The sequence below is a fragment of the Mya arenaria genome, chromosome 2, assembly GCF_026914265.1.
Source record: "Mya arenaria isolate MELC-2E11 chromosome 2, ASM2691426v1".
In the NCBI taxonomy this organism is placed as follows: domain Eukaryota; kingdom Metazoa; phylum Mollusca; class Bivalvia; order Myida; family Myidae; genus Mya; species Mya arenaria.
The window spans coordinates 57,683,845-57,711,763 of record NC_069123.1 but is presented as its reverse complement, the minus strand read 5'-3'; the positions used below and the strand labels follow the sequence as shown (position 1 = coordinate 57,711,763).

The 27,919-nt window shown below is 38.8% G+C and overlaps 1 protein-coding gene across 2 annotated transcripts; it reads left to right on the top strand.

Annotated features, from left to right (window-relative positions):
• The first annotated feature begins 37 nt into the window (after positions 1 to 37).
• Positions 38 to 27,810, top strand: LOC128203498 (ankyrin repeat domain-containing protein 17-like). Of its 2 annotated transcripts, none has more exons than XM_052904943.1 (33): positions 38 to 348; positions 1,003 to 1,153; positions 2,670 to 2,826; positions 6,240 to 6,390; positions 6,576 to 6,723; positions 7,072 to 7,305; positions 7,522 to 7,664; positions 7,849 to 8,038; positions 8,331 to 8,522; positions 8,714 to 8,823; positions 9,011 to 9,226; positions 9,602 to 9,745; positions 12,028 to 12,624; positions 12,797 to 13,448; positions 13,643 to 14,070; positions 15,095 to 15,304; positions 15,417 to 15,816; positions 16,213 to 16,358; positions 16,572 to 16,714; positions 16,900 to 17,113; positions 17,288 to 17,525; positions 17,718 to 17,914; positions 18,121 to 18,344; positions 18,795 to 18,925; positions 19,137 to 19,487; positions 19,711 to 19,807; positions 20,129 to 20,269; positions 21,336 to 21,482; positions 23,347 to 25,121; positions 25,632 to 25,844; positions 26,056 to 26,258; positions 26,481 to 26,624; positions 26,904 to 27,810. In XM_052904943.1, the coding sequence occupies exons 1-33, from the start codon at positions 166 to 168 to the stop codon at positions 26,925 to 26,927; spliced, it is 8,694 nt and encodes a 2,897-aa protein (XP_052760903.1). In that variant the 5' UTR covers positions 38 to 165; the 3' UTR covers positions 26,928 to 27,810. The 2 variants fall into 2 exon arrangements, with proteins under 2 accessions (XP_052760903.1, XP_052760896.1); XM_052904936.1 differs by having other exon boundaries at positions 8,702 to 8,823.
• The last annotated feature ends 109 nt before the right edge of the window (positions 27,811 to 27,919 follow it).

The following is a 27,919-nucleotide window of genomic DNA, read 5'->3' as shown; positions in this document are numbered from 1 at the left end:
GAGAGTTATCCGCTCTTACTCAGTCCGTCATCCGGGTCATTCAGATTATAATGGCGGTCAAGGTGGCAACTTATTAATTTCTTACGATCGCAACGAATTGTCGCCTTACATGTCTTGTAAACTGATCGAATCCATGATCCAAGGTAAAGCCGAAATAAAATAAAGATGCAGAATGATGACACTCAAACTAATAATGAAACCGCTAAAGAAGTAGACACTGTTGAAATCGATCAAGAAAAGCAGACAGCGGCCATGACAGGCCCGTCGGTGACTGAAAATCCACAAGTTTCATCGTCTCAGTCGTTTGGGCTCGATGTTTCCTGCAGTGATGATGATGAGGTGTCAGAGGTACATAGATTTCTATTAATGCAAAGCAATTCAGATGATGTCAATTTATTATTTTGTTCCTATGGACACTCCTTTGTGCATTTATTCCAACCATGTGACCCAGAATATCAAAGGATTTTATGTAATAAACAAACAATTCATTTAATATTTTATTATGCTACTACTGTATTTGTAAGATATGTGTATGTTTACTGAAGTTTCATGTAGACTAAAGCATGTTAGCTATTTATAGACATACTATAAATAAATGATGTTCAGAAAATGGAGCATGAATTGTTTGTCATATTTTAGAACAACATTCACTATCTGCTGAGAATTATTTAGATTCTTAAGAGATATCCAAGAGTGTACGACATTCTGACCAATGACAACAATTAAATTAATTTTCAATGCTGAAAAAAATCATGTGTACTACAAAATTATTTTGTAGTACACATGATTTTTTTCAGCATTGAAAATAAAATTTCATAGCCCAATATTTTGTGCTGCAACGCATTTATTGTAAATATTTTTTTAGGTCAACAGTTTACTTTGGAATTTTTCAGACAGCAACAAGTAACATTTCTTAACTTATAATCAGATGAATTCTCAGGACATTGACATTAAAGAAGCTAGCACCATGCAAACATTGATTAGCTAAACAAATTACTTCAGGTGGACTCGTTTATCCTGGAGAATGAGGACACAGACCCAGTGTTAGAACCCAACTTCCTGCTTCCCCAGACAATGGAGAGTGCCAACCTTCACACCGTGACTGTTGACCCTGAGACACATGCCCGCCTAGAAGCATTGCTAGAGGCTGCTGGTACGTCCCAGTCTCTCAAATATTTGTCCTGTTTCTAATAAGGCATTGTGATTTGCTTAACAAGTATGGTTACAAAGTATAACATGACTAGAATTGATTTCATCATAAGATATCAGGGATTGACACTCCTTTTCCACCTCTGACCACGTTGATAATGTCATCAACAAAACAGAAGCGTAAATCCACATGCACACAATTCTTAAATTCTACACCAAATAGTTCGGGCAACCTAGATACTGCGCATTGTGAAATGGCCTGTTTATTAATAGATTCATGATGTAACTATAGTCACAAACAGACAGCCATTCTTTCGCTTTGGGTGTGTGACATATTTTAATAATGATTTCTACATTCACTGTCATAATGTAGGTAATAAATTAGTGAAACACTATCTATTTATTTATATTTAGCTACAGGCCAGAAATTCAAGTGTCCCAACAGAATACCAGACTTTGAAGTCCAGGTGTCCCAGGGTTTCCGCCAGCCCTTTATGGCTTGTCGGGCCTGACGTGCCTTCCGCTGGCAAGGCTAATTACCGACATGCGTTAATTATGCCGACATGCTTTAATCCGCGTAGCGACAATCCTTATCAAAACAATCATAAGTTTTGACAATACACAGTTTTGTTGCGATTGCAACGGTTGACTGACAGCCAGAAGGCGTGTCGAGACTATTAAGGCATTTGTATCAGCCATTCAGGATCAACGACAGCATGAAGGCGTGTCGGTGAGGATCGACAGTGCAATTAACCAAACTCCTATTCTTTATCAAAATGGGAATGTGTGAAAAACACCACTGTCGAAATTGCGACCTTCATCCCTATAATCATCTATGAACGCAAAGTAAACAATAAGTGTTAACTGATTTCGGTAACATAAATCATGTGTCGTTTTATTTTGTTTTTTTAATCTCGAGTCCGTTTGTTAACCAATTATTAAATTGTAATTGAGAACCGTGTTATGATATCTGTGTTAAGGGTTATGCTATGTCCTCGTATGTAATTGAGTCGCGTTCCCATCTTTAGTTTAGTGTAAAGTTATATTCTGTGTTGCTTATTATTAAACTTTGATTATTTTATCGTTCTTTTAATTTATTTAGAAAAAAGGTAAATAAATCTGAAAATACACATTACATTCCTTTTATGTTATTATTTAGCCGACCCGGCTTTAAAAATATTAGCTGTTGCAGCTTTAAATACAAATACACCCACGAGCAGTCGCTTTGCTCCGGGCTCTTTTGTGTTCCAGCATGCAGCGTGCTTTACACATTTTGCTGTGACGTCAACGGTGTCAATATAAATAATACCCGCACTAAACGAAACATGAGTCGATCGATATTGTCGATATTGTATTGTCGGAAAACTTGAGAAATACCAAAAATAAATGAAGAGAAACAATTAAACCTTTTCACAAATATTTTTAATGTTAATCGGACTTGAGTTGGTAATTCTAAATCATAGGAACATAACTGTAAACACTGGATGTGGTTTGCATTTTACATGAATTTTAACTTTCAGGTATTGGGAAGCTGTCCACAGCGGATGGTAAAGCCCTAACTGACCCTGAGGTTCTGCGGAAGCTGACATCATCTGTGAGCTGTGCCCTGGACGAGGCTGCACAGGCCCTCCATCGCATGCGGGCAGAGCAGCAGAGCCAGTTAGGGAACACCGAGAGGTAAATAAAACATAAACCTTTTATCTTGTTTGGTTAAAAAAGAGCTTGCGGTAGTTTAATAAGTGGTAGGAAATATTACTGACTATTCGCATAGATTACCAGCGAATATTTGCATGAATTTTTTAAATATTAAAGTGTATGCATATATCAAAATTGAAAATTCAGACTTTATCTCCTTGAGGACATAATGAGGGAGAATTTTTTTTACAGACATTTTTATGTCCCCATCTGAATGGCTTTTAACATCTTGTCCCCAACTATGTAGTGAAGGTAGCCACTGAAAACAGAATAAATGTAGCCATCAGATATGAACACATGTGACACTACAGCTAAGAATATTTGCAAGATTGAATGCAGTATTTGGTTTCAATCTGATTACTGAAGAAAATGGAGTTATTGTAATTGTTGCTATAGTTGAAATGACATCCAACACATGCAGCTTTTAAAAATAAATTAATCTAAAAGCGGCCTTACCAAAAAATCATACATATTATCTTTGGTCATCTTAAACATGCTTTACTATGAAATCAAATAATACTCTGGTTTAGTCTCTAGGGCCTCTTCATCCACATCACTGTTGCTCACTCCCGAGATGCCAAATTCACGGCAATCATTACAATAACACTTGGTCCATCGTCAAATATTACCCAAGGTTAATCTATCTGCAAGTGTTTTTGAAACAATCCCACTTGCTTCTACTCAAATGACTTCTTTTTTTGGCCTTGTGTCTGGTTTGACAGCCTTTTTCCGTTTTTTTTAGGATGAGAGAATGGAAATACTTCATAATTTCAACATCTTTTTTTGCGAAAGACAAACACTTGCTATATTGATGCACAAACCTCTATTTCGATTCATAAGCTTTTGAATTATTCATATGATGTGCACAATGCCACATACAGTTATGACATCATTTTTCTGTGTGTAAATAATCAATAGCATACATTCCGAAAGTCATCTTTCGGAAAAAAATATAGGGAGTTTTAAATGAGTATAATGGTAAAAAATTGATTTTAATGAATACTTTTCATGTAAAAGCACTAGCCCAATTGGGCTCCGGGCTTCGGGCTAGTGGGTTATGTAGAGCACTGTTCTCATTTGCTTTATTTTATCATTTCTCTTTAGTTTATCTCTAATTACCTATTAATTCCTGTACTGAATGAATTGTGGTGTTGTTTTTCTCTAGTTCGAACCAAAAATGTAGAATTTCATCTGCACAATTAAGCACTTAGTAATTGCTGTGATTTTTTTGTTGCAGACTATTCTTAAGCTGATATTAGTTAATTCTCAGTCTGAATAAATATGAATTATGGAGGACTTAATTACTTTCCCACTGGGCCTTTAAATACTTGACATTCTCACTGTAAACTCAACATCTAACGGCTACGGTAACTGTGAAAACAAGTTTTACCGTTATATACATAACAAATATAATGGTTGTGTGTAATCATTACTTACTTGATAAAATTTCACCAATATTTTTTAGGATAGCGGAAATTGCAATAAAGTATGTGTTTTCAAGGTGGATTGAAATGTGGGTTATACAGTGTATTAAACACTCCCAGATTATCGAGGGCCTTTTCTTGCTCCGTTTATTGCACACTGCCATTATCCAGTAGCTGTTTAAGGTTTCATTATTTAATGCAGTCTAAGTAAGAGAGCTTGTATTTTTTTCCTTGTAGCTATTTAACAATATAGCCTCCATTAATGTTAGGTATGCAGTATTAATACACAACTATTATATCATGAACTAGCATTTGCATATTTTTGTGAGTGGCCTTTATGCTTACTGGTAAAATGAGAAAACATACTTGAAAAATCTATGTTTATTTCTCACGACATTATTTCCATGGATAAACAGTAACTCTATTTTAGTTAAGGCCAGGTGGTTTTTTTTGTCCATTTTGGGAGAAAGACCGTAGACAAATTGGGAAATTTTGCAACATAAAATTTACAGCTTTGGGAAGGAATTTCAGGCCTGTTTTGTCAATTTGGGATAAAGTACATGCAAAAATTGAGCTTTTTCAAGTCGTGTAATAATTGGCAATATTGGGAATAAAAATAATCAATGAAATCAACCTGCGGGCAACATTTTTCTGGGAAATCATGAATTTCATTCAAAAGTGCTGATAAATGCATATAAAACTGTAAATGGACAATTGTTCCAAAGGATTTTTTTACGCCCTATAACCCCAGCTAAAGGGCAAGGTGTAAGTCGAAGAGCGAGACTTTTCGTGACAGCGATTTCATCTCATTTGGGATTATTTTTTTTGTAAGATATACATATACTTGGGAATAGGTCTGATATTATGACCTGTGTGATGAGCAGAAAAAGGCCAGTCCTCAGACCCAGTTTATTACAATGTTTGTACCAAAAACAAAGTCATTCAAATGGACATTATTATCTTTTATACTCTCGAGTTTATCCAGTAATCTTAAATGACACAAACTATGATTGATGTATTTGTGTGAATTATGCTCCTAAATTTAACCTCTAGAATCCAGGTTGACCGTGGGAAAACCTTATACATGCATGTTCTTGTATTTTATTAACTGAAGCATTTCATTTGGCCAATGACCAAGCAAAACTTTTGCAACGTGTGCACAATACATCGTGCGATTTTGGGCCTTCGGGCATTATTATTATAAATGAAATAATCATGAATAAAAACTGCCATATATTGTGATTTTTTTTATGTTTATCAATTTCTTCCAAACTTCTTTCTTTTAAAGATTTGTCATTGGTGCATCATTTTCTCGACGATTTATGACCATTGGCTTACTCATGGTTCCATAGCAACCATGGATTTCGTCCCGACATATTTTGACTGCATTAATAATTTGTGTTTAAAACGGCCAAATGTATTAAAAATACAAAAATGATTTAGCATTTTTATCTTAATGTATGTTCCTAAAAGATCCTAAGAAAATCATTTAAATTATAAGCTAGTAGAAATATTGATACGTTAATTTTGCACGCCATTTGAATAATGTGCTTTCGTAAATGTAAATGTGAATGACGTCAAATTTAGTATTCAAATGCGCAATACATGGTCTCACTTATAAACAGGTATCTTACGCAATTTAAATGATATCATCATGAAATTTTCAGAATTTCTTCCTGAAATATCATTTAATTCAAATACCTTAAAACATAATAATAGCAAATATATGTCCGAAGGCCCAAAATCGCGCGTTGCGGGTCATATCATGTATACAATAAGGATATAGCCCAGTTTGACTTTCGATGTTATTAGATTAACTGCCATTCACAGTCTTTTGCGAGGTTAAGCTACTTTCACTTGTAATATTCAGTTTCCCCTCATATTTTGTGAGTACACAGGTCCAAGTTAGTACCCTGTTTTTTTGTAATATTAAAAGATTGATTGATAGTTTTTGCCTTTTTGTGCTTATAGCCAGCGGTCACTGGCGGAAGCATGTAGCGATGGTGATGTGCCAACGGTGCGTAAACTGTTACGGGAGGGAGGTAGCGTACATGAGACAACAGAAGAAGGGGACAGTCTTCTGTCCCTGGCATGCTCAGCTGGATACTACGAACTGGCACAGGTATGGCTGGATGTCCTGTAGTATCCGTCAAATTTAAAGACAAATTTCCAAGTATAAAATTTGCATATATTTAGATTAGAAGATTTTATAAATATAAGGTGTTAAAGTGTTATAGAGAGTTAAATTTAAGTCTGCAAAAATGAAGGACTTTTTGTTGGTATTGAAGTATTTGATCACTTTTTTAGGTGTTGTTAGCAATGAAGGCAAATGTTGAGGATCGAGGCATCAAAGGGGATTGCACACCTCTTATGGAGGCAGCCAGTGGAGGTTACGTGGAGATTGTCAAATTGCTTATAGCCCATCTTGCAGACGTCAATGCTCAGTCTTCAGCAGGTAATAAGACCAGAAACGTTCATACCCAACAACTACATGTACCATTACTACTAAACTTATTTTAAAAATTGAAAAGTGTTATTAGTGAAAGATGACTTTCGTTCTGAGGATTTGAAACCCCAGATGTTTATACTCCTGTTGTAAAGAACAGGGATCGTTCTGAAACTATTTTATTTCAATGTTGTTGAAAAGAATGATTTTCTTTTCTTACATATGAACATGCACCAAACAGCAACTGGCAGCTCCATACTGATTTGAACATAAATTCAAGCTTCTTCTTTTTTCTGTCATTTTGAATAGTTTTGACAGTAGAACGAGTCCTTTTATTGGATACATTTATGCTTGTAGGCAACACACCCCTGCACTATGCTGCGTGTGGAGGCTACGAGGATGTGGTACAGGTGATGATTGAAGCTGGAGCCAATGTGGAACAGCACAACGAGAATGGACACACCCCTTTGATGGAGGCGGCCAGTGCTGGACATGTCGGGGTGGCAGCCATACTCCTCAACAATGGGGCAGGCATTAACACTCACTCCAATGAGTTCAAAGAGAGTGCTCTTACCCTTGCTTGCTACAAAGGTAAGTTTTGAAATTCTGTCTGAAAAATAATTTCAATCAAAAATACTTCAATATCAGATTGTAACACAAAGTCACAATTCAGTTAAATGCACAAGCTCTATGCCCTAACTTAAGCTGTAAAAAACCCCGCTGGCAAATGAAGTGTTCCTTCTAACTGTATCAGGTCAAATGATTGTTGCTTACGAGTTGTTGCTCAACCTGAATATTGTAACTCAGGTCACCTTGAAATGGTGAAGTTTCTGCTGGAGGCTGGTGCAGACCAGGAACACAAGACTGATGAGATGCACACCGCCCTTATGGAGGCCTCCATGGACGGACATGTTGAGGTGGCAAGGCTCCTCCTCGACAGTGGGGCTCAGGTAGGGAACTGTGTGAAAAAAACAGCCAGGATTTCTCAGTCCTGTCCTGACATTTTAAGATGTTGAATGGTGTTGAAGGCAATCTAGCGAACTATAAGTTTGACCAAAGTAAGGGCATGGTTATGAAATGTTTTTACAGTAGTCATTGGAATCAACTTTTACATTAGCCTATTTTATTTTACAGGTAAACATGCCTGCAGACAGTTTTGAGTCTCCCCTGACGTTAGCAGCGTGTGGTGGCCATGTTGAACTGGCTAACCTGCTCATAGAGAGAGGAGCTAACCTTGAGGAGGTGAATGACGAGGGTTACACTCCCCTGATGGAGGCTGCACGTGAAGGACACGAGGAAATGGTCGCTCTCCTCCTAGCTCATGGTAATGTTCTATTTCAATATTAGATAGGAACCTGCCAGTAAAAGCGTGATGAACTGGATTATAGTAACTGAAATTTAATAGGAAATTCCGGTAAAAGCTTGATGAACTTTATTATAGTAACTGATATTTGATAGGAATATTCCAGGAAAAGCTTGATGAACTGGATTATAGTTACCATTTGCCTTTCATGTTATGGCTGAACCTTTGACAGTGTGTCACATTATGATTTAAGATGTTAAATTTTATGGGGGAAAAAAAGGTGATTGATAATGTTTACAATCTGTTGTCTTAGATGCAGACATCAACGCCCAGACAGAGGAGACCCAAGAGACGGCCCTGACTCTGGCCTGCTGCGGAGGATTCCTGGATGTGGCCGACTTCCTCATCTCTGCTGGAGCTGACATCGAGCTTGGATGTTCCACTCCACTCATGGAGGCGGCTCAGGAGGGACACCTGGAGCTTGTCAAATACCTTCTTAAATACAGTAAGTATTTTGTTTTTTTATTGAAAGTGAATTAAACTTATAAGAATGGTTTATTATACTTCTGAAAATAAAGTTTAAAGGGGTCAAAAAGGTTTGCATGACAATTCTTTTCTAGAGTTAAATGCTACTGAACATTATGTTTGTTTAAAATGGCTTGCAGTAGTAGTATCCTGTAATAGCTCTTGTTTCAGATGCCAAAGTGAATGCTATCACCGGTACAGGGGACACTGCCCTTACATATGCTTGTGAGAATGGACATACAGACGTAGCTGATGTCCTCCTTGAGCATGGAGCTGAATTGGTACGAACACATTTTACCTATTGGAGTGTTGTTTTTTTGCAACAAATAAAAATTATATTTCTTTATCAAGTAGTGAAGGCTAGTAGCATAATTTATAGCGTACAAATCCTTTGGTGTCAATGCAATACATGGAAGTAATCAAAATTTAGCTACTTGTGTGTAATAGACATTTAAATTTTAATAACAGGAACATGAGTCTGAAGGGGGTCGCACACCGCTGATGAAGGCTGCCAGGGCAGGCCACCTGTGTACGGTACAGTTCCTGATAGGGCGGGGTGCTGACGTAAACCGTCAGACAACAACCAATGACCACACCGTGCTGTCACTTGCCTGTGCTGGTGGTCACCTTGCTGTTGTTGAACTTCTGCTGGCATGTGGGGCTGATCCCACCCATAAACTAAAGGTAAGTGGAAGCAGGAATTCATTTGGTCATAATGTATAGTGATATCAATTTTTGACATTTATCAAAATATCATCAAATTATGTATGCATTACTAGTCCACATTACTCCCAACAACATTATGGGGCATTTGTTCAGAAATTTGTTAAAGGTGACAATGCTTACATATTTCGATAAAATGCTAACATGAAACCGATGTCTCAAACCTTTTTAGAAAAAGCGCTATACAAGTGTGTCCATTTTAGTTCCAGCAGAGTAAATACTGAAAAAGTTAACATTGATGGATAAGGAATATGAAACAAATAATTTGTCACAATTGTTCTACTGTTCCAAATTCTGATAGACTATCAATTCTAACACTGTTTTTAATCCCCTCAGGATGGTTCCACAATGGTGATAGAGGCTGCTAAAGGAGGGCACACAAATGTTGTCAAGTTATTGCTGGAGTATCCAAACCGTGTGATCATGAATCATGGTCAGGAGCTGCCTCCCATCTCTGCGGCGGACTCGCATCATGTTGAGGTTAGTTGATGGAGTTTATAAGTCATTATAAAATTGTGTTGAGTCGTTAATATCCGTAGGACGAATCACATAATTTGCAAAGAGGAGTTTCTAATTTTCGATATTTTGCATTATTTCCCAGCCTCTTACTGGGATTGACTTATTACAAGTAAAACTAGGAAAAACCAAACCAACTCGGGAACTTGTTAAATAATACAATGAAAACAAAAATGGATTTTGACTCATCCTTTTTACAATAATACAGGAAATCTATCCTAAAATGCTCGACTAGACAGTTACATTTCAAAAACCAAACCAAATCAGAAACTAGTAAAATAATAGAATGAAAACAAACCTGGATTTTGACTCATCTATTTTACAGCAATACAGAAAATATAACCTGAAATGGCTTGACAGTATACAGTTACATTTCAAAGCTGGAGCGTTAGATCCAAACATGGACAGCAGTTTATAGCACATACCTAACACATCTCATTCATATCAACATACTTAATTGGCATGGTCATTTAAATTTACTGAAAATTATTAAAACTTGTTTGATTCACTTGTCTAATAGCCAGTTTTTGTAAAGTTATGGGGATTGTGGATGGCAATGGGTCCTTAATTGACTTATGAAGCATGTGCAGTGTATTGTCATACCTTTCATCTGGCATTACAGTTCAATGGTTGTAAAATAAGACAAATTTTATAGTTGCTACACAACAACAGAGTTGTTGTTATGTTATTAACTTGAACAAAAAACAACAAATATTTGAATACCAATTTTGACATTGAATACCAAACATTCGATCCAATATTCAAATATTTATTTGCATCCCTACTAATAATCAATATAAAGACCTGAATTATAATGCACACTGATTCACTCAGAATGTGTCTCTTAGTTTAAAAGATTTAGATATGTATTTGGCAAAGTTGTATTTATTATGCCCCCTTTTGAAAAAAGTGGGGTATATTGTTTTGCACATGTCGGTCGGTCTGTCTGTCTGTCTGTCTGTCTGTCTGTCTGTCTGTCGGTCGGTCGGAATACCAAATGGTTTCCGATCAATAACTTGAGAACGCTTTGACCGAGGGACCTCATACTTGGTATGTGTATTGGTCATCACCAGCAGATGAACCCTATTGATTTTGAGGTCAGTGGGTCAAAGGTCAAGGTCAGTGTGACCTTTACATGAAAAACGGTTTCCGATCAATAACTTGAGAACGCTTTGACCCAGGAACCTCATACTTGGTATGTGTATTGGTCATCACCAGCAGATGAACCCTATTGATTTTGAGGTCAGTGGGTCAAAGGTCAAGGTCAGTGTGACCTTTACATGAAAAACGGTTTCCGATCAATAACTTGAGAACGCTTTGACCCAGGAACCTCATACTTGGTAGGTGTATTGGTCATGACCAGCAGATGAACCCTATTGATTTTGAGGTCAGTGGGTCAAAGGTCAAGGTCAGTGTGACCTTAACATGAAAAACGGTTTCCGATCAATAACTTGAGAACGCTTTGACCCAGGGACCTCATACTAGGTAGGCTTATTGGTCATGACCAGCAGATGAACCCTATTGATTTTGAGGTCAGTGGGTCAAAGGTCAAGGTCAGTGTGACTGTAAGCTGAAAAAAGGTTTTCTTATTGTCCATATTTTATTTTCTTATATAGTAGACAGTAGAAATTTATATGTCACTAAATGCATGAGTTGAAGTATCAGTTTTCAGTGAACATCTAGTTTAATTATGCCCCCCTTCGAAGCAGAGGGGTTATATAATTGCTTTGCACATGTCGGTCGGTCTGTTGGAAGACCAAAGCTTGTCCGAGTGATAACTCAACAATTCCCGGACCTATGGTCATCAAACTTGACATGAAGATTAGGTATGACCAGTAGATGACCTGCCTCATATGCATCCAATGACAAATCAGCTGTCATTTCAGTCCATGCATATTTCATTCAATTGTCCAAATATTTCTGGCAACTTGGCGCTCAGGGGGCATAATGTTTGACAAACATCTCTTGTATGTTAACATTTTTCTTGGCAGCCATAATTCTGTAGATAAAATGTTCATAACTACAAAAATATGACACAGCTATACAATGGACACATAAAAAAAATTGCCTATTGTTCACATCTATCTTTTTGTTAATGTTCGTTATTTTTGGCCAGAAATATGTTTAACATGTTTTTATTTAGACATTTTGAGGTTTGTTTACATATATGATCGGTGTTTGCTCTAAACGCATTGAACACATAAGATGTGAACATGTCGATGAGTTATATGTTCGCTATATTCCAGTCTCGTGTCCCTATCCATGGTCTGGCGAACATTGTCCCTCCCAGTGAGCCGGATTCCCATCAGGCGCGTCCTAACAACCTGACCACTGCCACATGTGAGCATATGGATGGGGCCTCACCTGTTAAGAGGAAAGCCCAGGAAAAAGATGTCAATATCAGCCCCAAAACTGGAGACCAGATCTGGCAAAATGTCCAAAAATCTTTGAAAAAATCTGCAACTGGAAACCAGCATAACATTGATCCTGCAACCAAAAATACAAAGTCATCCAATTTAACAACTTCAGGAGAATTAGCAGCCCAGATAAGTGAAAATGGAGTAATATCTGATCTTTTACCTGAGGATACCATTGATCTTAAAGCAGGGGAGCGACTGGAGGCTATCATCAGTAACGTTATGGCTAAAGAACTGATCAACACAACATCTACCCGTGAAGAGCAGATACTCCGGAAGCAGCAGATCCTGGAGGAACTGCAGAAGGTTGAGAAGGAGCTGCAAGAGAAAGCCCAGCAGCAGTGGCTCATCACGGTGCAACAGCAGCATCAGCAACAACAACAGCTGCAGCAGGTTCTGCAGCCTTATAGGCAACCACTACATCAGGTAAGTGCAGTCAGTAACACAGAATCAGCTATGATTCAATAGAATTGAAGGTACTTTTGGAACCATTAAAAATATTGATTAAAGTTTTTCCTTAAAGATCATGATTGAATGAAGGAATATCAAGCTTAATTCTTTTTGCATGTTTTTTGATATCACATTTAATTTTAAACAGGTGCTTCAAAAAGAACTGGAGTCTCAAAAGAAGAAACTGCCCGTATCTAGTCAGCAGACTGTAACCTCACTGTCCACCCCTACTAGTACAACATCCATCCCCCTCCCCCCTCCTCCGATACCCCTATCACTCCCCGAGCCTGCAAACAACCTCGACAAACAACCTCCAAGATCTGTTGCCATGGAAACCTCAAAGCCAAACATAAAGCCCAACATCTCAGAACGACCCATAGCAGTTCCCCTGAAGGCGGGTGGTGATCAAGTCAAAGCAAGTTCCAATAATGAAGCAGGGACTGTAGACAAACAAAAGCAATCCAGTAAAACTGTGAAGCAAGTGGAGAAAAATGGTTCCAATCATATTACTACACAGGAAAGCCCTACTGTTACCACATCTACAAGCAGTGAAACTAAAGAGAATAAAACTGGAAATGAAAAAGGTAATAATGTTGTGAAGTCTGCCTCAGGTGAAAAATCATCTGCAGTTGGAAATAATATTAGCAAGGAGTCCTCGGAAAAGCCTTTACCTGGAGTTGTGAATGTACCAGGGAAAGGTGGCGAGTTGGAAAAGTTGATCCCGGGCAATGGAAATACCTCTGGTAAAACATCTACCAGCCTGCCCTTGGCGAATGGTCCTGTCCATTCTCAAAATGGCGGTAAGCAAAGTCTGTTAGTTTACAAACTAGGAAGAGAAATAGTTTTCCCTTTGTCTGCTATTTCCATTATTTTGTTCTTTAAAAAGCAATATCAACTTATTAGATAAATTTCTCATTTTGCATTCTTTCAGACCTTTATCTTGATAACATTTTATTAAGTTTGCAGATTGTTACATTAAAGCTTTGTGTTACAGGCACCCAGTTGAGCCAGGCGGCTGCCATCCAGCCACCCCGGCCTCCTCTGCCAGGCCCTAACCAGCTGATGTCTCCATTCCCGAGCCTGCCAGCCAGCCTGACACTTCCCCAGCCCTTGGCCATACCACCCCTGGTCCAGACACCGGCCCCGGCCAAACCACCGCAACTCACACTGAGTCAGCAACAACAGCTGGAGCAGCAGTTGCAACAACTGCAATTACAACAGCAGCAAGCGGTTGCCACGTCCATCCAGCAGCAGCCGGCCACAGTGCTGAACCAGCCGTTTGTACTGAATGAGAACCAGCGGCAGACACTGCAGAACCTTATCCTGAGACAACAACAGGAGGCTCAGCAGTTAGCGCAGCAGACCACGCTGCAGTTCCCGCAACTCCAGTTTACACCCCAACAGCAGGAACACCTCTTCCAGGTATAGGAACCCTATATAAAGTTTTTTTAACAAATAGTAAATCTGTTACTGCACCAAATTATTGTTTTGTTCGACTGATTTGGTCAATAGAAAAGAAGTGGGAGCAAAACAGGCAAAACTAAAAATATTTTTATATACATATATAAACACAGTTAATCGGAAGTGGTCAGGACCCAGATAAAGGTTTGGATTAACAATTGTTAAAAAATTATTAGAAAATGACAGTGTTGGCAAATTATTGTTGATGTTAAATATTTAGGCATTAAGATTGCAATGTTAGCTACAGGTTACCAACACTGCATCGTTCGGTATACATGCACTGTAAATAAACTCAGGTAACTCTGTTCGGGATATTTTTTGAAGAATCTTGAACAATAATCACTGTTCGCTATTCTAAGTGTACTTGAAGGAGTATTTATTTTACAGAACTGTTTTAGCCCTGTATAGTTTTATGTTACATTGTTAAACTAGAACTATAAATGAGTGTGTCAAGATATTGATCAGACTTACAGTCATTTTTTTCCATTTATCCTGGGAATAATAGGTGTTTGCTTAAAAAAATAATTGCTGATCCATTTTGCTGCGGATCTGGAGTCCTTTACACATTGCTTTTTCTGCGGGCTTATATTTCTAAAAAGTTGCATTTACCGAGTTTTAGAAATAAGTGCACAAAATAATGCATGGTACTCCTGGATGTAATGGAAGCACCTGAGCAGTTTAGAGAAAGAATTGCTGTTTATTTTATTTTTAAAAATAGGTGGTTAAATTTGGTGTGGCCTTAAGTGTCAGTTTAAGGAAATGGATTAAAAACTATTGGAAGTGTTTTGTTTTACTTTTTAATTGTCAGTAAAGAGCTTAACATCTAGATAGTTCAGTGTATAACTAACTTGCATGGTCAATTAATTAATTCACAAACATTTGTCATACCAGTAGGCCTCTTTCTAGGCATCCCACATGTTAATGTTTTCAGAATGCCAATTTTACCGAGAAAAAAGGCATGTACCATGTATTTTTTCCTGTACAGGTGATTTCCCAGCAGCAGTTCACTCCACAACAGCTGCAGCAGGTTGGTGCTGGTGGGATGGTGCAACAGCAGATGGTACAGCAGCAACAACAGCAGCAGCTGATAGTTACCACCCAACAGCAGGTACAGGTCACAGTGCAGCAACACCAGACTCTGCTGCAGCAGGCCCAAGCTCTCAGCCCACAGTTTCAACAGATGTTTACACAACAGGTCAGTAATGTCATTTTTGTAAGAATGGCTGGATCTTAGTATTAGAACCACCAAAACTTTACATTATCTGGAAACTTGTATCCGTCACACAAGTTTCAATTTTGTTCTCCAGCACCAGCAGTTGCTACAGCAACAACAACAGCAGCAGCAGACTCACTTCCTGCAACAACAGCTGCAGAACATCAAGCCCCCAGTGGTGACCTCGAGCACAGCCTCCAAGCCCATTGCCCAGCGGAAGACCAAGTCCCTCCTGCCCATGTCACAGATCAACCCAGAGTCAAAGATTCTTGACATAGAGACTGTCACACCGCCCCCTTCTACACCTTTGACGCCCAATCCATCCCCTGCATCACCGGATAGTATCTCACCACTGTATACACCCATTGATCTGGATGCACAGACGGAGAGTAATCATGATACTGCTCTTACGTTAGCCTGTGCTGGTGGACATTCAGAGCTAGTCACCTTGCTTCTGAACAAGGGAGCGGACATTGAACATCGGGATAAGAAAGGTGAGCTGCTTCTGTGATAAAACTGTAAATGAAGACTTCTAGTGAGCAATAAGCAGTCTCAAATATTTATCAGGGTTGAATGGATGGTGTTTTTTGCTAGAAATAATGTATATGGTCACCCTTGCTTTTATTTCAAACAATGTAGTCCAGCTCTGGCTAGTGACCTATTGTTTCAGACTGAATTAAGGTTTTGGTAAAAATGAACTGCAGATGTTTGAAAAATAATTCTAAAATGAATATACACTGCTTTTTCCACTTTTAGTGGTGTATATTGTCTATACAAGACACTTATGTATGAATTGAAAAGAATTTGATGCTGCTGTTTGTGTACTGCTTGATTAACAGGTTAGATTTCCAAACCTTATATTTTGACACACCATTATTCGCTGTCGATAGGTTTCACCCCCCTGATCCTGGCTGCCACTGCGGGTCACACGGATGTTGTTGAGATACTTCTGGAGAATGGAGCAGATATAGAGGCTCAGTCTGAGAGGACCAAGGACACGCCCCTCTCCCTCGCATGCTCCGGGGGTAGATACGAGGTAGAAACACATGATCTATGTTATTGATTTCACTGATATTGTTATTTAAGGTTCAAAAATGAAAAATTGTTTGTTGGATGCATTCTTCAGGTTTAAGTTTTTGATCTATGTCTGAAAGTCTGTTTAGTGTTATCACTGTTATGTATTTCTTAAATTCGAAATATTTGAATTCATAAAATGAACCCTTGAAATTTTGTAACATTATATCCACAGGTTGTTGAGTTGTTGCTTTGTCGAGGAGCCAACAAGGAACACCGTAATGTCTCTGACTACACTCCCCTCAGTCTAGCTGCCTCAGGAGGATTTGTCAACATCATCAAGCTTCTGCTTTCACATGGGGCCGAAATCAATTCCAGGTATAACTATATAAAACTATATTAAATGTCATTATGTTTTTCTTTCTAAAATTATTATTAACTTTGTGGTATAGATACAATTTTACTATGATTTTTGAAGGCTATATCTTAATATCAAAGAAAAAAAAGTTGGAGTGAGTTAACAGTTGATTGGTGTTTGATTACAATTTACTCTTAATTCTCAGGACTGGAAGCAAGCTTGGTATATCTCCTCTGATGTTGGCGGCCATGAACGGTCACACTGCAGCAGTGAAACTCCTCCTGGACATGGGCAGTGACATCAATGCCCAGATTGAGACAAACAGGAACACAGCACTCACCCTCGCCTGCTTTCAGGGCAGGCATGAGGTGGTCAGTCTCCTGGTTGATAGGCGAGCTAACATTGAACACAGGGCAAAGGTAAGAACAAATCATTGTATGTCTTTCTTGCTTATTATTGTAATAAGAGTATCTCTTCCTTATTATTGTGTGAAGTCAGAAATCTAACTACTTGGATTAAATATTTTATATTATTTAATAAATGTTGAAAGTAGTTGAACATTCAAAGAATAAAAAAGTTTTCAACTGTTGTAGACTGGTTTGACACCGTTGATGGAAGCAGCGTCTGGTGGTTATGTGGAGGTAGGGCGTGTGCTTCTGGACAAGGGAGGGGATGTGAATGCCCCGCCCGTGCCGTCATCAAGAGATACTGCCCTTACCATTGCTGCAGATAAGGGGCATTATCGGTTTGTTGAACTCCTTCTGTCCAGGCATTCAGCTGTTGATGTTAAGAACAAGAAAGGGAATTCACCTCTCTGGCTAGCTTGTAACGGTGAGAAACATTTCCTTATTCTTCAGTTGTTCTGTTCAAGTGTGGTTTCTGAAGGCCCTTTGTAATGGCGGTGTCATTTGTACAGTTTAGTGGATATTTAAACATGTTAAAAGGCAAATGATCTTTTAAGATACAGATTACATACATGTATAACTTACTTTTCCTACATGATAAAGTGTGCCTGTGTTTCAGGTGGACACTTGGACGTGGTCCAGCTACTTGTCACAGCAGGGGCAGACATTGACAGCCAGGACAACCGCAAGGTCTCCTGTCTCATGGCAGCCTTCCGCAAGGGGCACATCAAGGTGGTGAAGTGGATGGTGAAACATGTCAGCCAGTTTCCGTCCGACACTGAGCTCTCAAGATACATTGCTACTGTTGCAGATAAGGTAACTTTGAGAAAGTTGTTCAGGACAATACATTTAATATCATTATTCCAAACTTTTCAAGGTGAAATATTTGATGATAGTTACATAAATTTCAATAAAACAAGCACAGTTGAAAGTTTGTCTCAAGTACTGTTACATATTGAAGATCACAAATGTGTCCATGAAAGATCATGATTTGAAAAATTCAAATGCCTATATTTTTTCAGGAGCTGCAGAAGAAATGTCAGCAGTGTTTTGAGATCATCGTGCATGCAAAGGAGCGCCAGGCGGCGGAGGCTTTCAAGAATGCGAAGAATCTTCTCGAGGAGCTTGACAAGGAGAGACAAGAGGAAGAGAGTCGCAAAGCAGCAGCTGCCAAGAAACGTGAGAAGAAGAAAAACAAGAAGAAGAACAAGAAGCAGGAAGGTTCGAAGGACGGTGAACAAGACAGGTGGGTCACCTATTATTTCAGGTGTTTGAAGTCTAAGTGATTGAAATGACAGATGACAGGGATTGTCTACTATCTTAACAGTGAGATATTGATGTGCCCGGGCACATGCATGAACATTACTATACATTTAAATTTGATAAGAACATGGACTTTATTGCAAATTTCAACTTGTTGCTTGTCGGAGTATGCTGTCTGCTGTCTAGTTATTTTGCGTTGATTAACATGAGCTCATAGATAAACTTGTCATGTTTATAATATATAATAAAGTTGAGATACTGGCATGTAGTAGATCAGTGGGAAATGAGCAGGCATTGTGGAAGCAGTGTGCCTCCAGGTTGTCCCAAACAATATTAATAATTTTGCTTTGATATGATCACTTACGTATATATTTCTAAACACAAATATGATGTCTGATAGAATGTTTTAAGGTCTTCATAATTATTTTCTCAGCCTCAGTAAGAACTCGAGCCCGGAGCCCGAGTCAGAAGATAGTGTGCCGCAGGAGAGTGAAGTCAAGATAGAGAAGGAAGAGAAAGAGGTGGTGCTGGAACCACCCACTGCTACCACAACCTCCACACTTGGTATGTAGAGTTTTATATGGGCCATATGCCCTATACCAGTCAGTGCAAAATCATGTGTTAAGTCATTTTTCTAGCCACTGGTTTATTGGTTGGTGCATTTCGATTGAACTTCATACACATAGAACATATAAATTAAAACTGTTGTAATTGATCCTTCATTTTGGCCTTTTAACTTTTGTTCTGATATTTACGGTTCCCATCTTTTTCACAGGTCTAACACTACCGACCTCCACTGAGCCCATTTACTCCAAATCGAAAGGGCGACCTAAGAAGTCTGAGAAGCGCGGAAGCAAGAATGAGTCTGAGATGAATAATGTGGAGGAGGATAGAGTCACCCAGGATGAGAATCAGGACCCGAGGGTCAATAATCCTGAAAATGCCCTGTCCATCAGTAACAATAAGACAGAGAGTTCACGTACAGAGAACAAGAAGAATAAGAAAAATCGCCGCGAAAGGGACAAGGAGATCACGACCAGTGTGGGGAAGAAGGTGACAGAGGGCCAGGCTGGAAGGGCGGCAATTGGTAGGCGAAGGAAGGGAGAGAAAGATAGCTCTGTCACCGGTTAGCATTTAATAGTGTATAGTAAATCCGCATAAATATTTCTTGCATTCAAACATACTGATGTTGGTCTGTCTTGTTTGTGAATTCATTCGACATGCAGTTCTGTATTAAGACTGATAAGTAATAATTATGAAATTGGTATTTTAAGTATTTTATTATCTATGTTTTAAATTCTCAAATATATTTGATGACTTTAGTAGTAATTATGACATATATGTTGCAGCCATTGGTGATTTGGATGACTTTGGCAACCTCCCATCAATTTCTGACCGAGACATGGAAAAAATAAGGAAGACTGAGAAACCTAAAGGTCCCCAACCGTAAGTGTTATTAGTTTAGGATTGTCATTTTGTAAGAACAATTTCTGTTGTATATGCTTTAACATGTATTAATTTGTGAGTAAATTACATTTCTGAAATTGTTGTTAAATGTATCTGGAATTATAGAAATTCATAAAATATGCATTGACTGCTTTGACCAATTCAATGTTGATGGTGTTCATTATGTACATGCGATCCAAAATAAGTATAAGTAACGTATGCAAGGGAAATTAATGTGTTTTAAAAAAAACACCATTATAGTAGCAATTTGTAAAAAAAGACAATGATTCAATGTTTTTCAATGCCATGTTTATATTCCAGAGAGAAGACCCCGTATGAGAAGGCCCAGAGTGAGTCAAGTGGGAACCAGTCCCTGTTGTCTGTGAAGGCGAGCCAGGCCCTTGTCAACAGCCCAAAACGTGGACAAAGGAAGGAGGATGGATGGAAGGAAGTCATCAGAAAGTAAGTGCTTGCGTGTGGAGGGCAGATCATATTATCAAATAGGTTTATGAACAATAAGCACATGCCCAAGGAGAAATTTAGAACTTGTTTTGAACAATTATTTTGAGACTTACAAAATGAAGAAACTTATTTTTTGTGTCGCGTGAAGAGGTGGCATATAGGGGTTACTTTTGTCGGTGGCGGCGGTTGTCCTGTTTCCGCTTGTCCGGGGCATATCTCGTAAACTATTAGTGGTGTCAACTTACAATTTCATATGTAGATAGATCTCATTGAGGGAAAGTGCAGAGCACAAGAACTGTTACTCTTGCTTCCATATTTTTGGAGTAATTGCCCTTCATTTATTTTCATGCTTAAAGTTTTGTTCAAAGCATATCTTCTAGAATATAAGAGGTATCAACTTGAAACTTCATATGTAGATAGATCTCATGGAGGGCAAGTGCAGTGCACAAGAACAGTAACTGTTGCATCTATATTTTTAGAGTTATTGCCCTTTGTTAATTTTCAAGCTTGAATTTTGTCAGGGGCATATCAACAGAGGTATCAACCTGAAACTTAATAGGTAGATAAATCTCTTTGAGGGCAAGTGCAGTGCACAAGAACTGTAACTCTTGCTTCCATATTTTTAGAGTTATGGCTTATTGTAAGTTTTCGTTGTTAATTTTTGTCCAGCTTAACGCTGTTACCTTCAGTTCAAATGCCACCTACACTTGAAAGTTAAATGGCAACATCAATGTCTATAAATGTATAAAATGCCAATCTTACAGCTATAATGTCAACAGTAGATAATTCATCAGGCGACACATCCAACTCGCAGAGTTCTAGTTGTAATAAACACACTACTTGATTCTAATTACAGACAAGATCATACTCATTTTGTATTCAACAGTGTAAATTTTGACAATAAATGGAGGTCTTGGTATTTAGAATGGTAGCCAATCAAAAATAGTGGCCATGGTGTTGTCAGAAAGTTTTTGGAAAAAATCATAAACATTGAATTCAACACCTGTCTATTGAATATACATGTGGTCAAAGGTGTGGTTTGCATCTCAATTGAAAATGTTTTCAGGTCGAAAAAGGTCCAGGTTCCTGCCTCAGCTATAAGTCGGGTGATTGGGCGCGGGGGAAGTAACATCAATGCGATTCGAGAAGTTTCTGGCGCGAATATTGATGTTGAGAAAAACAAGGGATCTGGAGAAAGGACAATCACCATCAAGTAAGTCCTCATTTATGTTAAGATAATTTGGCATCAAAGATGGTCATTTAGGTAAAATGTGCTAACTAACTTAATGGATCTTTTTAAAGTGTTTATAAATAAGGGAAAGTAACAATTAGTAATATCAATACTGGAGTAATCTTCCGATTGGAGTACGAGTACTCAGGAAGTTTGAATTAGTTTTGGAAGAGACATGTACTTGTACTCTGAACATGGATCATCGTAATACTGGCCATTTCCACTTTTTTTATCTTTAATAAAGTGTGTAATTAGGCACTATATCATAAAAATAACAGATAGAAAAAAAACATGTTTCATTCTTTTAATTTAGGCCTAAAAAAAAAATACATATGGTTCGGGTTACCCGACCCTACCTATGGAATAGGCGCCGACCCTACCGTTTTTATAGTCAGTTTGAACAAAAAAATGAAAAACTAAAAAAAAAAAAAATAAATAAATATATATTTCGTTTTTTTTTTAATTGCTTTTTAATATTAAGTTTAAACCTTAAATGCTTGCACAGAAGATGGCTTTAACACCATTCTCCAATGATGAAAATTATATTCTTATATAAAACCTAATTAAAAAAAAAAAATTAAAAAAAATAAAAAGCCTACCTACCCTACCTATTTTTTTTAAGGATGTAACCCTAACCAAACAATTTTTTTTTTAGGCCTTATGGGTTGTCCTTTTTAGCTCAACTATTCGAAGAATAAGGAGAGCTATACTACTCACCCAAGCGTCGGCGTCGGCGTCACCCCTTGGTTAAGGTTTTGCCTGCAAGCACACATAGGTTAATATCTCGGCAACTACTTGAGGTATTGCATTGAGACTTTATACAATGGTACTGACTACTCAACCATCCAACCTACTTAATTAACCAAGTTTGATAACTCTTCTTTGCATTTAATGCCAATAATAGGCCTTTATTATTTGACTTAGAAATTCTGGTTAAGGTTTTGCGTGCAAGCACACATAGGTTAATATCTCAGCAACTACTTGAGGTATTGCATTGAGACTTGATACAATGGTACTTAACCATCCAACCTACTCAATTAACCAAGTTAGATCACTCTAGTTTGCATTTAATGCAAATAATAGGCCTTTATTATTTGACTTAGAAATTCTGGTTAAGGTTTTGCGTGCAAGCACACATAGGTTAATATCTCAGCAACTACTTGAGGTATTGCATTGAGACTTGATACAATGGTACTCAACCATCCAACCTACTTAATTATCCAAGTTAGATAACTCTATTCTGCAGTTAATGCAAATAATGGCCCCTTTTTTTATTTGACTTAGAAATTCTGGTTACGGTTTTGCATATAACCACTTTTAAGTCAATGCTTCAGCAAATACATCATGTACTGCATTGAAACTTTACACACAGGCTCCCAACCATTTAACCTTCTTATTTAATCAAGTAACATAACTCTATCTTTCATATTATATAATTTTTGCCCCTTTATTATGCGACTTAGAAATTCTGGTTAAAGTTTTACATGTTATCACATATATGTTAATATCTCCACACATCATGTATTGCATTGAAATCTAATCTAACAGTGATCCATGCATGTTTCCCCTTTCAATCCTTACACTGAAAAGCGGCGGAATAGTCGAGCGCGCTGTCTCTGTGACAGCTCTTGTTTTTCATTTGGTTCTTAATAAGCCATCAACGTGCATTTTGTGGTGAAAACTCTTTAAAAGAATTGTATACTGTATCAAAACTTAGTTTAACATCGGTGAAAATTAGGCTTCTTTGTTGACAGTTTGTATAATCTCACAAGAACTGTCATTAGATTTGCTAGGTTCAATTATGTATGTAGCCGGTATTTGACCAAGTGATCATTTTCTTTATTAGGGGTTCAGCAGAAGCCACACGGCAGGCCCATGCCCTCATCACGGCCCTCATCACAGACCCAGACAAGGAGTTGGCTGAGATCATCCCAAAATCCAAGCAAAAGCCCACTCCTAGCCAGGTGGAGAACAAGAGTTTGTACTTCATCCCACCCAATGACAATCCCCAGCCAACGCCTAGCTCACAGGGACATACATCTGGAGGAGGTGGGAGCCAGAAGCCCAGCAAGACACTGGCCCCCAGGCTGCAACAACAGGCAGCACTGAACAGCAATCAGTCCAAGGGGCAGAGCTCGACATCCAGTGTACCCAGTCCAAGCATGGCTTGGGGCGGGACCTCACCTGCCCCAGGGTCTGTCTCCCCTAGGAGAAGCACCGGAAAGAACCAGGCAGTGGCACCATATTCAGTCCCAAGTGGCTCCATGAATGGTCCACTTCCAATTGATAAGTCTGGTGTCACCAGACAACTGTTTTCAGGAGATGGAAAAAGAATGGGCTTTGGTACCCCAGGTGTAGGAAACACAAAGGTAACAATGTCGACCATGCCTGGACCATCACCTTCCAGCCCGCCCACCTTCAATATGCGCCAGGAGGGCCGCCAACAACAGGCACAACAGGGTAGAGGGGGAGCTGCTGCAAGGCTTGTACCGGGCACTGTCAAGGTCTTACAGAGACCATCATCATCTGGTCAGAATAAACACGATCTACAGCCACTACCAATTGTTCCAAACCAGTCTACAACTACTATTACAACACACACTGTGACGTCCGCCAACTCCAATCTAAATATGTCCTCTTCAGGAGAATTTTCACCATTCAACAATCTCTTCAGCAATGCAACAGAGCACTTTCTTGGAAAAAAAGATGATATAAATGAGAGGATGAACTTTGCCAGTGTAGCTGCTGCGGGTGTTGTGTCCTCGATGTCTTCAAATCCGATGCTTGATCCAACATCACCAGACGCAGCACTTCAGGCAAAGGCCCCAGGTTTCAAGCCACCAGCTGGTGCTGGACCAAGAATGCCCACACCAATGCAAGACATGAACCCAGCATTCCGGGCGATGTTCCCTATGCCTAATCAGTTCATGGACATGGGAATGCAAGCTTTACACGGTTACAATCAAGGATTCCCGGGGGTTGGTCCCTCTCAGCCAGCTTACAGCAACCAGAGTCCCAATATGTCTCCAAGGTCCAGCCAGTCCAGCACTGCAGGTCTATCACCACGATCAAACAGTTCCGGCTTTGATCCTACGTTGTTACAGAAGGAAGAGTACACAACTCCGAACCAACCAATGACACTGCCAAAAATCTCAAGTTCTTTAAATCCAAATGCCCCAGATTTCACCTCTAGGTCACTGCATGGTGGGAGCAGTCCATTCCCAGGCCAAGGTGCCCCGCCACCATTTTCCAGCTCACCAGGGTTCCAAATGCCCCCCATGTACAACCAGGAGCTAGCCAAGCAGTTGATGTCTGTAATTGGCAGTATTGGTCCTGGGGGTGGGCCAGGAGGTCCCCAGATGGGTAACCTCCCCCCTTCCAGTGGAAGTCCTATCCCAGGGGCTGGAGACACCATGGGTGGAATGCCAACCAACCAGCAGGAGCTTTTCCAGAACATGGCAAACCTGATGCACCAGCTGTCAGCTGTACAGAGTCAAGTTCCCAGCAGTCCCGGCCTCGGTCCAAACTTCACATCACCCATGGTGCCGAGACCATTTTCTCCCCTTCCAGGACAGGGCCGGCCAAGCAGTGCTCCATCAGTTGGTGGCATGCTTCCAAGAGGTTAGATTGCCTTGCATTTTGGGTGATTTTATGTATTGTTATGTAAATTTGTTATTGTACCTTTTAATAGTCTAAAGTGGATCATCTTAAGCAGATATGGTAGTTTTTGCAAAGGCTGCAATTATCACAATATCAATTTTTCATTAGCTCTAATGGCCAAAGGCTACTACTTGTGAATGAGATTCAGTCTTCAATTTTGATTTAATCTTGATCAAACTTAGTAATTAGATATCCGTGATAGCTCAGTTCCTTTCTTAAACCAGCCAGATCTGCCCATGTATGACTGGATTATTGCCCTTGAAATGCTGCAGCCTGGCAAAAAAGACAACTTTGTACAGAGTTGTGTAATATTGTAGTAGTTCTTGTGCTTTGTGAAACATAATGTTTACTGATTGATTCTTGTTGAAGGTGATATATTATAGGCCCTCATGAGCCTCTTTTCAGGTCTCATCTCATAACAATTATCCTCAAATGTGATGCATACTCATATTTTTACATTTGTTGTAACAGAAGGTCCTAGCCCAACCCCTATTGGTCCCCCGCGAGCGCCGTCTCCTGTTACAGCCCCCACCCCGCCCATGTCAGAGATGATCCGGCCGGGTATGGAGGACAGGCGCCAGCCCAGACCCATTGGTGGAGAACGGACAGTCAGGAAGCCAATAGGCCCAGTGTCTGGAATCCCTGGAACTGACTATGGGGATGCCTTCTGGAACTTTCAGCCTCGTATGTTCATTTGGTGTACACAGTTCCATCTTGCATGGATGGCTACATATATGATTCCTATCTTGAACTGTAATTTCACCTTTTCTTTACATTTTTTTTTGTGTCAAAAGGATCTTTCATCAGTTGAAAACTTCAAAAGATAAAATATAGTAAATGCATGAACATAATATGATTAATACCGAATCTACAGCTCATTTAAAAAAAAATTCAGAGTTGAACATGGACTGGAATCCAAAGATTGGTTCGCCAGTGGTGAGCAGTGCATCCCTACAGACGTCCGTGATCTCGACGTCTGTAATAGCTGGCAGTACAATGGCTACATCGGGGGGAGAGGGGCGGAGCATGGGTCTCGACTCTCAGAGTCCAGGGCCTTCAGATGACCTGAATGACCAAGGCTTCCCACAGTATGTCCAGGTGAGTGCAGATTAATCTTTGTTTGTACTAAGATTACTGATGTGGAAAGCAATTCTGAAATATTTTGTGAAATTGACAGAACTGAACCTAAAAGATTAAAAAAAAAAAAAATGCTATTCATGAATTATTTTACTGTTAAAGAATCAAAGGAATATATTCCAAACTGTTGTGGTTTCTGACGATCAGGAGGCTTAATGTTAAACAAACCTGTTTTGTTTTCAGAGTTCTGGCCTCCCTCCGATGACTTTATTCAATGGGGTGGGGCCCTACCAGTCTACAGGGTTTGGTAACGGGGCTGGGGATAATCTGCAGAGCATGTGGAGCACACAGGAAACCTCCAACCCGGATGACCGCCAGAAAACACCTGTATGTCAATACTTAAGCCTCTCAAATAGTCTGTTGTGATTTTGTTTTTTATTTTGTTTTTATTGCAGCATAACTACCAAAAAAATATATTTCTATTAAAAGTGTTTAAAGGTTATATTGTTTGGAGCTTTCAATCTGTGAAATATTTCGTAATAAGAAATATCACAAATTTGCATGGATTTGAAGATTATTCAAGAAATAAATAGACAAATGCAAATCACAGAAACATGAACATGTAATAATGATAAACAGAATACATCCATGTTGCCTCTGTTACAGATGTGGAACTGGAATGACACGTAGCTGGACATGTGGCAGCTGGTCATGTGACAGCCCTGGAGTGAGGCGCTGGCAGTGCTCGTGTACGTGTGTGTTGTATTTCTTGATTGTACCCAGATGTGGACAACTTCATACAAACAGTCGTCACTTCGACATCGCGGTCTACTGTCATCTGATCTTCACTTTCCTATCTCTACCATTTTAAACTTCTCAACATGTTGATTGGACTTTCAAAGTAATGGTACTTATAGATGTTAGACACTTCATTGTTTCTTTTGACTATTATTTTGGAGAAGTGTTATGTACAGAATGTTGTGTGATGGAGACTATGTAGATCACTCATAATGGTGGAGTAGATTATCTGTAGGTATCTTTACCAGACAAAATATTGATTTACTGGAATTGTTATGTCTGAATAGATTATAAAAAGAGGTACAATTTTATGTTCTATTAATGAGGAGGTGGTTTATTCCCTGAAGGTATTGTGAATGGTTAATATATGTAAGTTATGATATGTTATTCTACCCTACTTGATAGATATAAAGAAACACATGAGCTATTGCTTGATAAAATATAAACTATTAAACTGGTTTTAAACAGTCATTTGAAGTGGCATTGAAATCTTAAGTGTGTGATATTTTTTTTAATTGATTTTTTTCACACAGCTACATTTTATGATATGGTATTGTTATACGCCATTCTTGTGCTACTATTTATAACATAAACATTGTTTCTTTATTATGTTTTTTCTGTGATGAACAGAGAACTTTCGTTAGTGGTTTCCCAGGTTTTGTCAAAATTGTCCATATGAATGAAGAATGCCTAGATCATTCTGTTGGTTTAAACTCGGACTTTGTACAATGTGTAATATTCTGATACATGAATAAAATAATTGCATTGAAATATGTAGCGTCGTTTGACGTTTGTTATCTCCTACATATGATGAAATAGAGCCATATAATGGGTGTTGTTCTGCGAAAACTTGAACCGTGGTCATAACGCTCATAAAGATATTC

Bases quoted from the DNA above. Each gene is read 5' to 3' on its own strand.
- LOC128203498 (XM_052904936.1), top strand. From the start codon at position 166: ATGCAGAATGATGACACTCAAACTAATAATGAAACCGCTAAAGAAGTA. The intron at 12,625-12,796 runs GTAAGTGCAGTC...AATTTTAAACAG, and splicing joins ATAGGCAACCACTACATCAG to GTGCTTCAAAAAGAACTGGA. The intron at 13,449-13,642 runs GTAAGCAAAGTC...TTTGTGTTACAG, and splicing joins TGTCCATTCTCAAAATGGCG to GCACCCAGTTGAGCCAGGCG.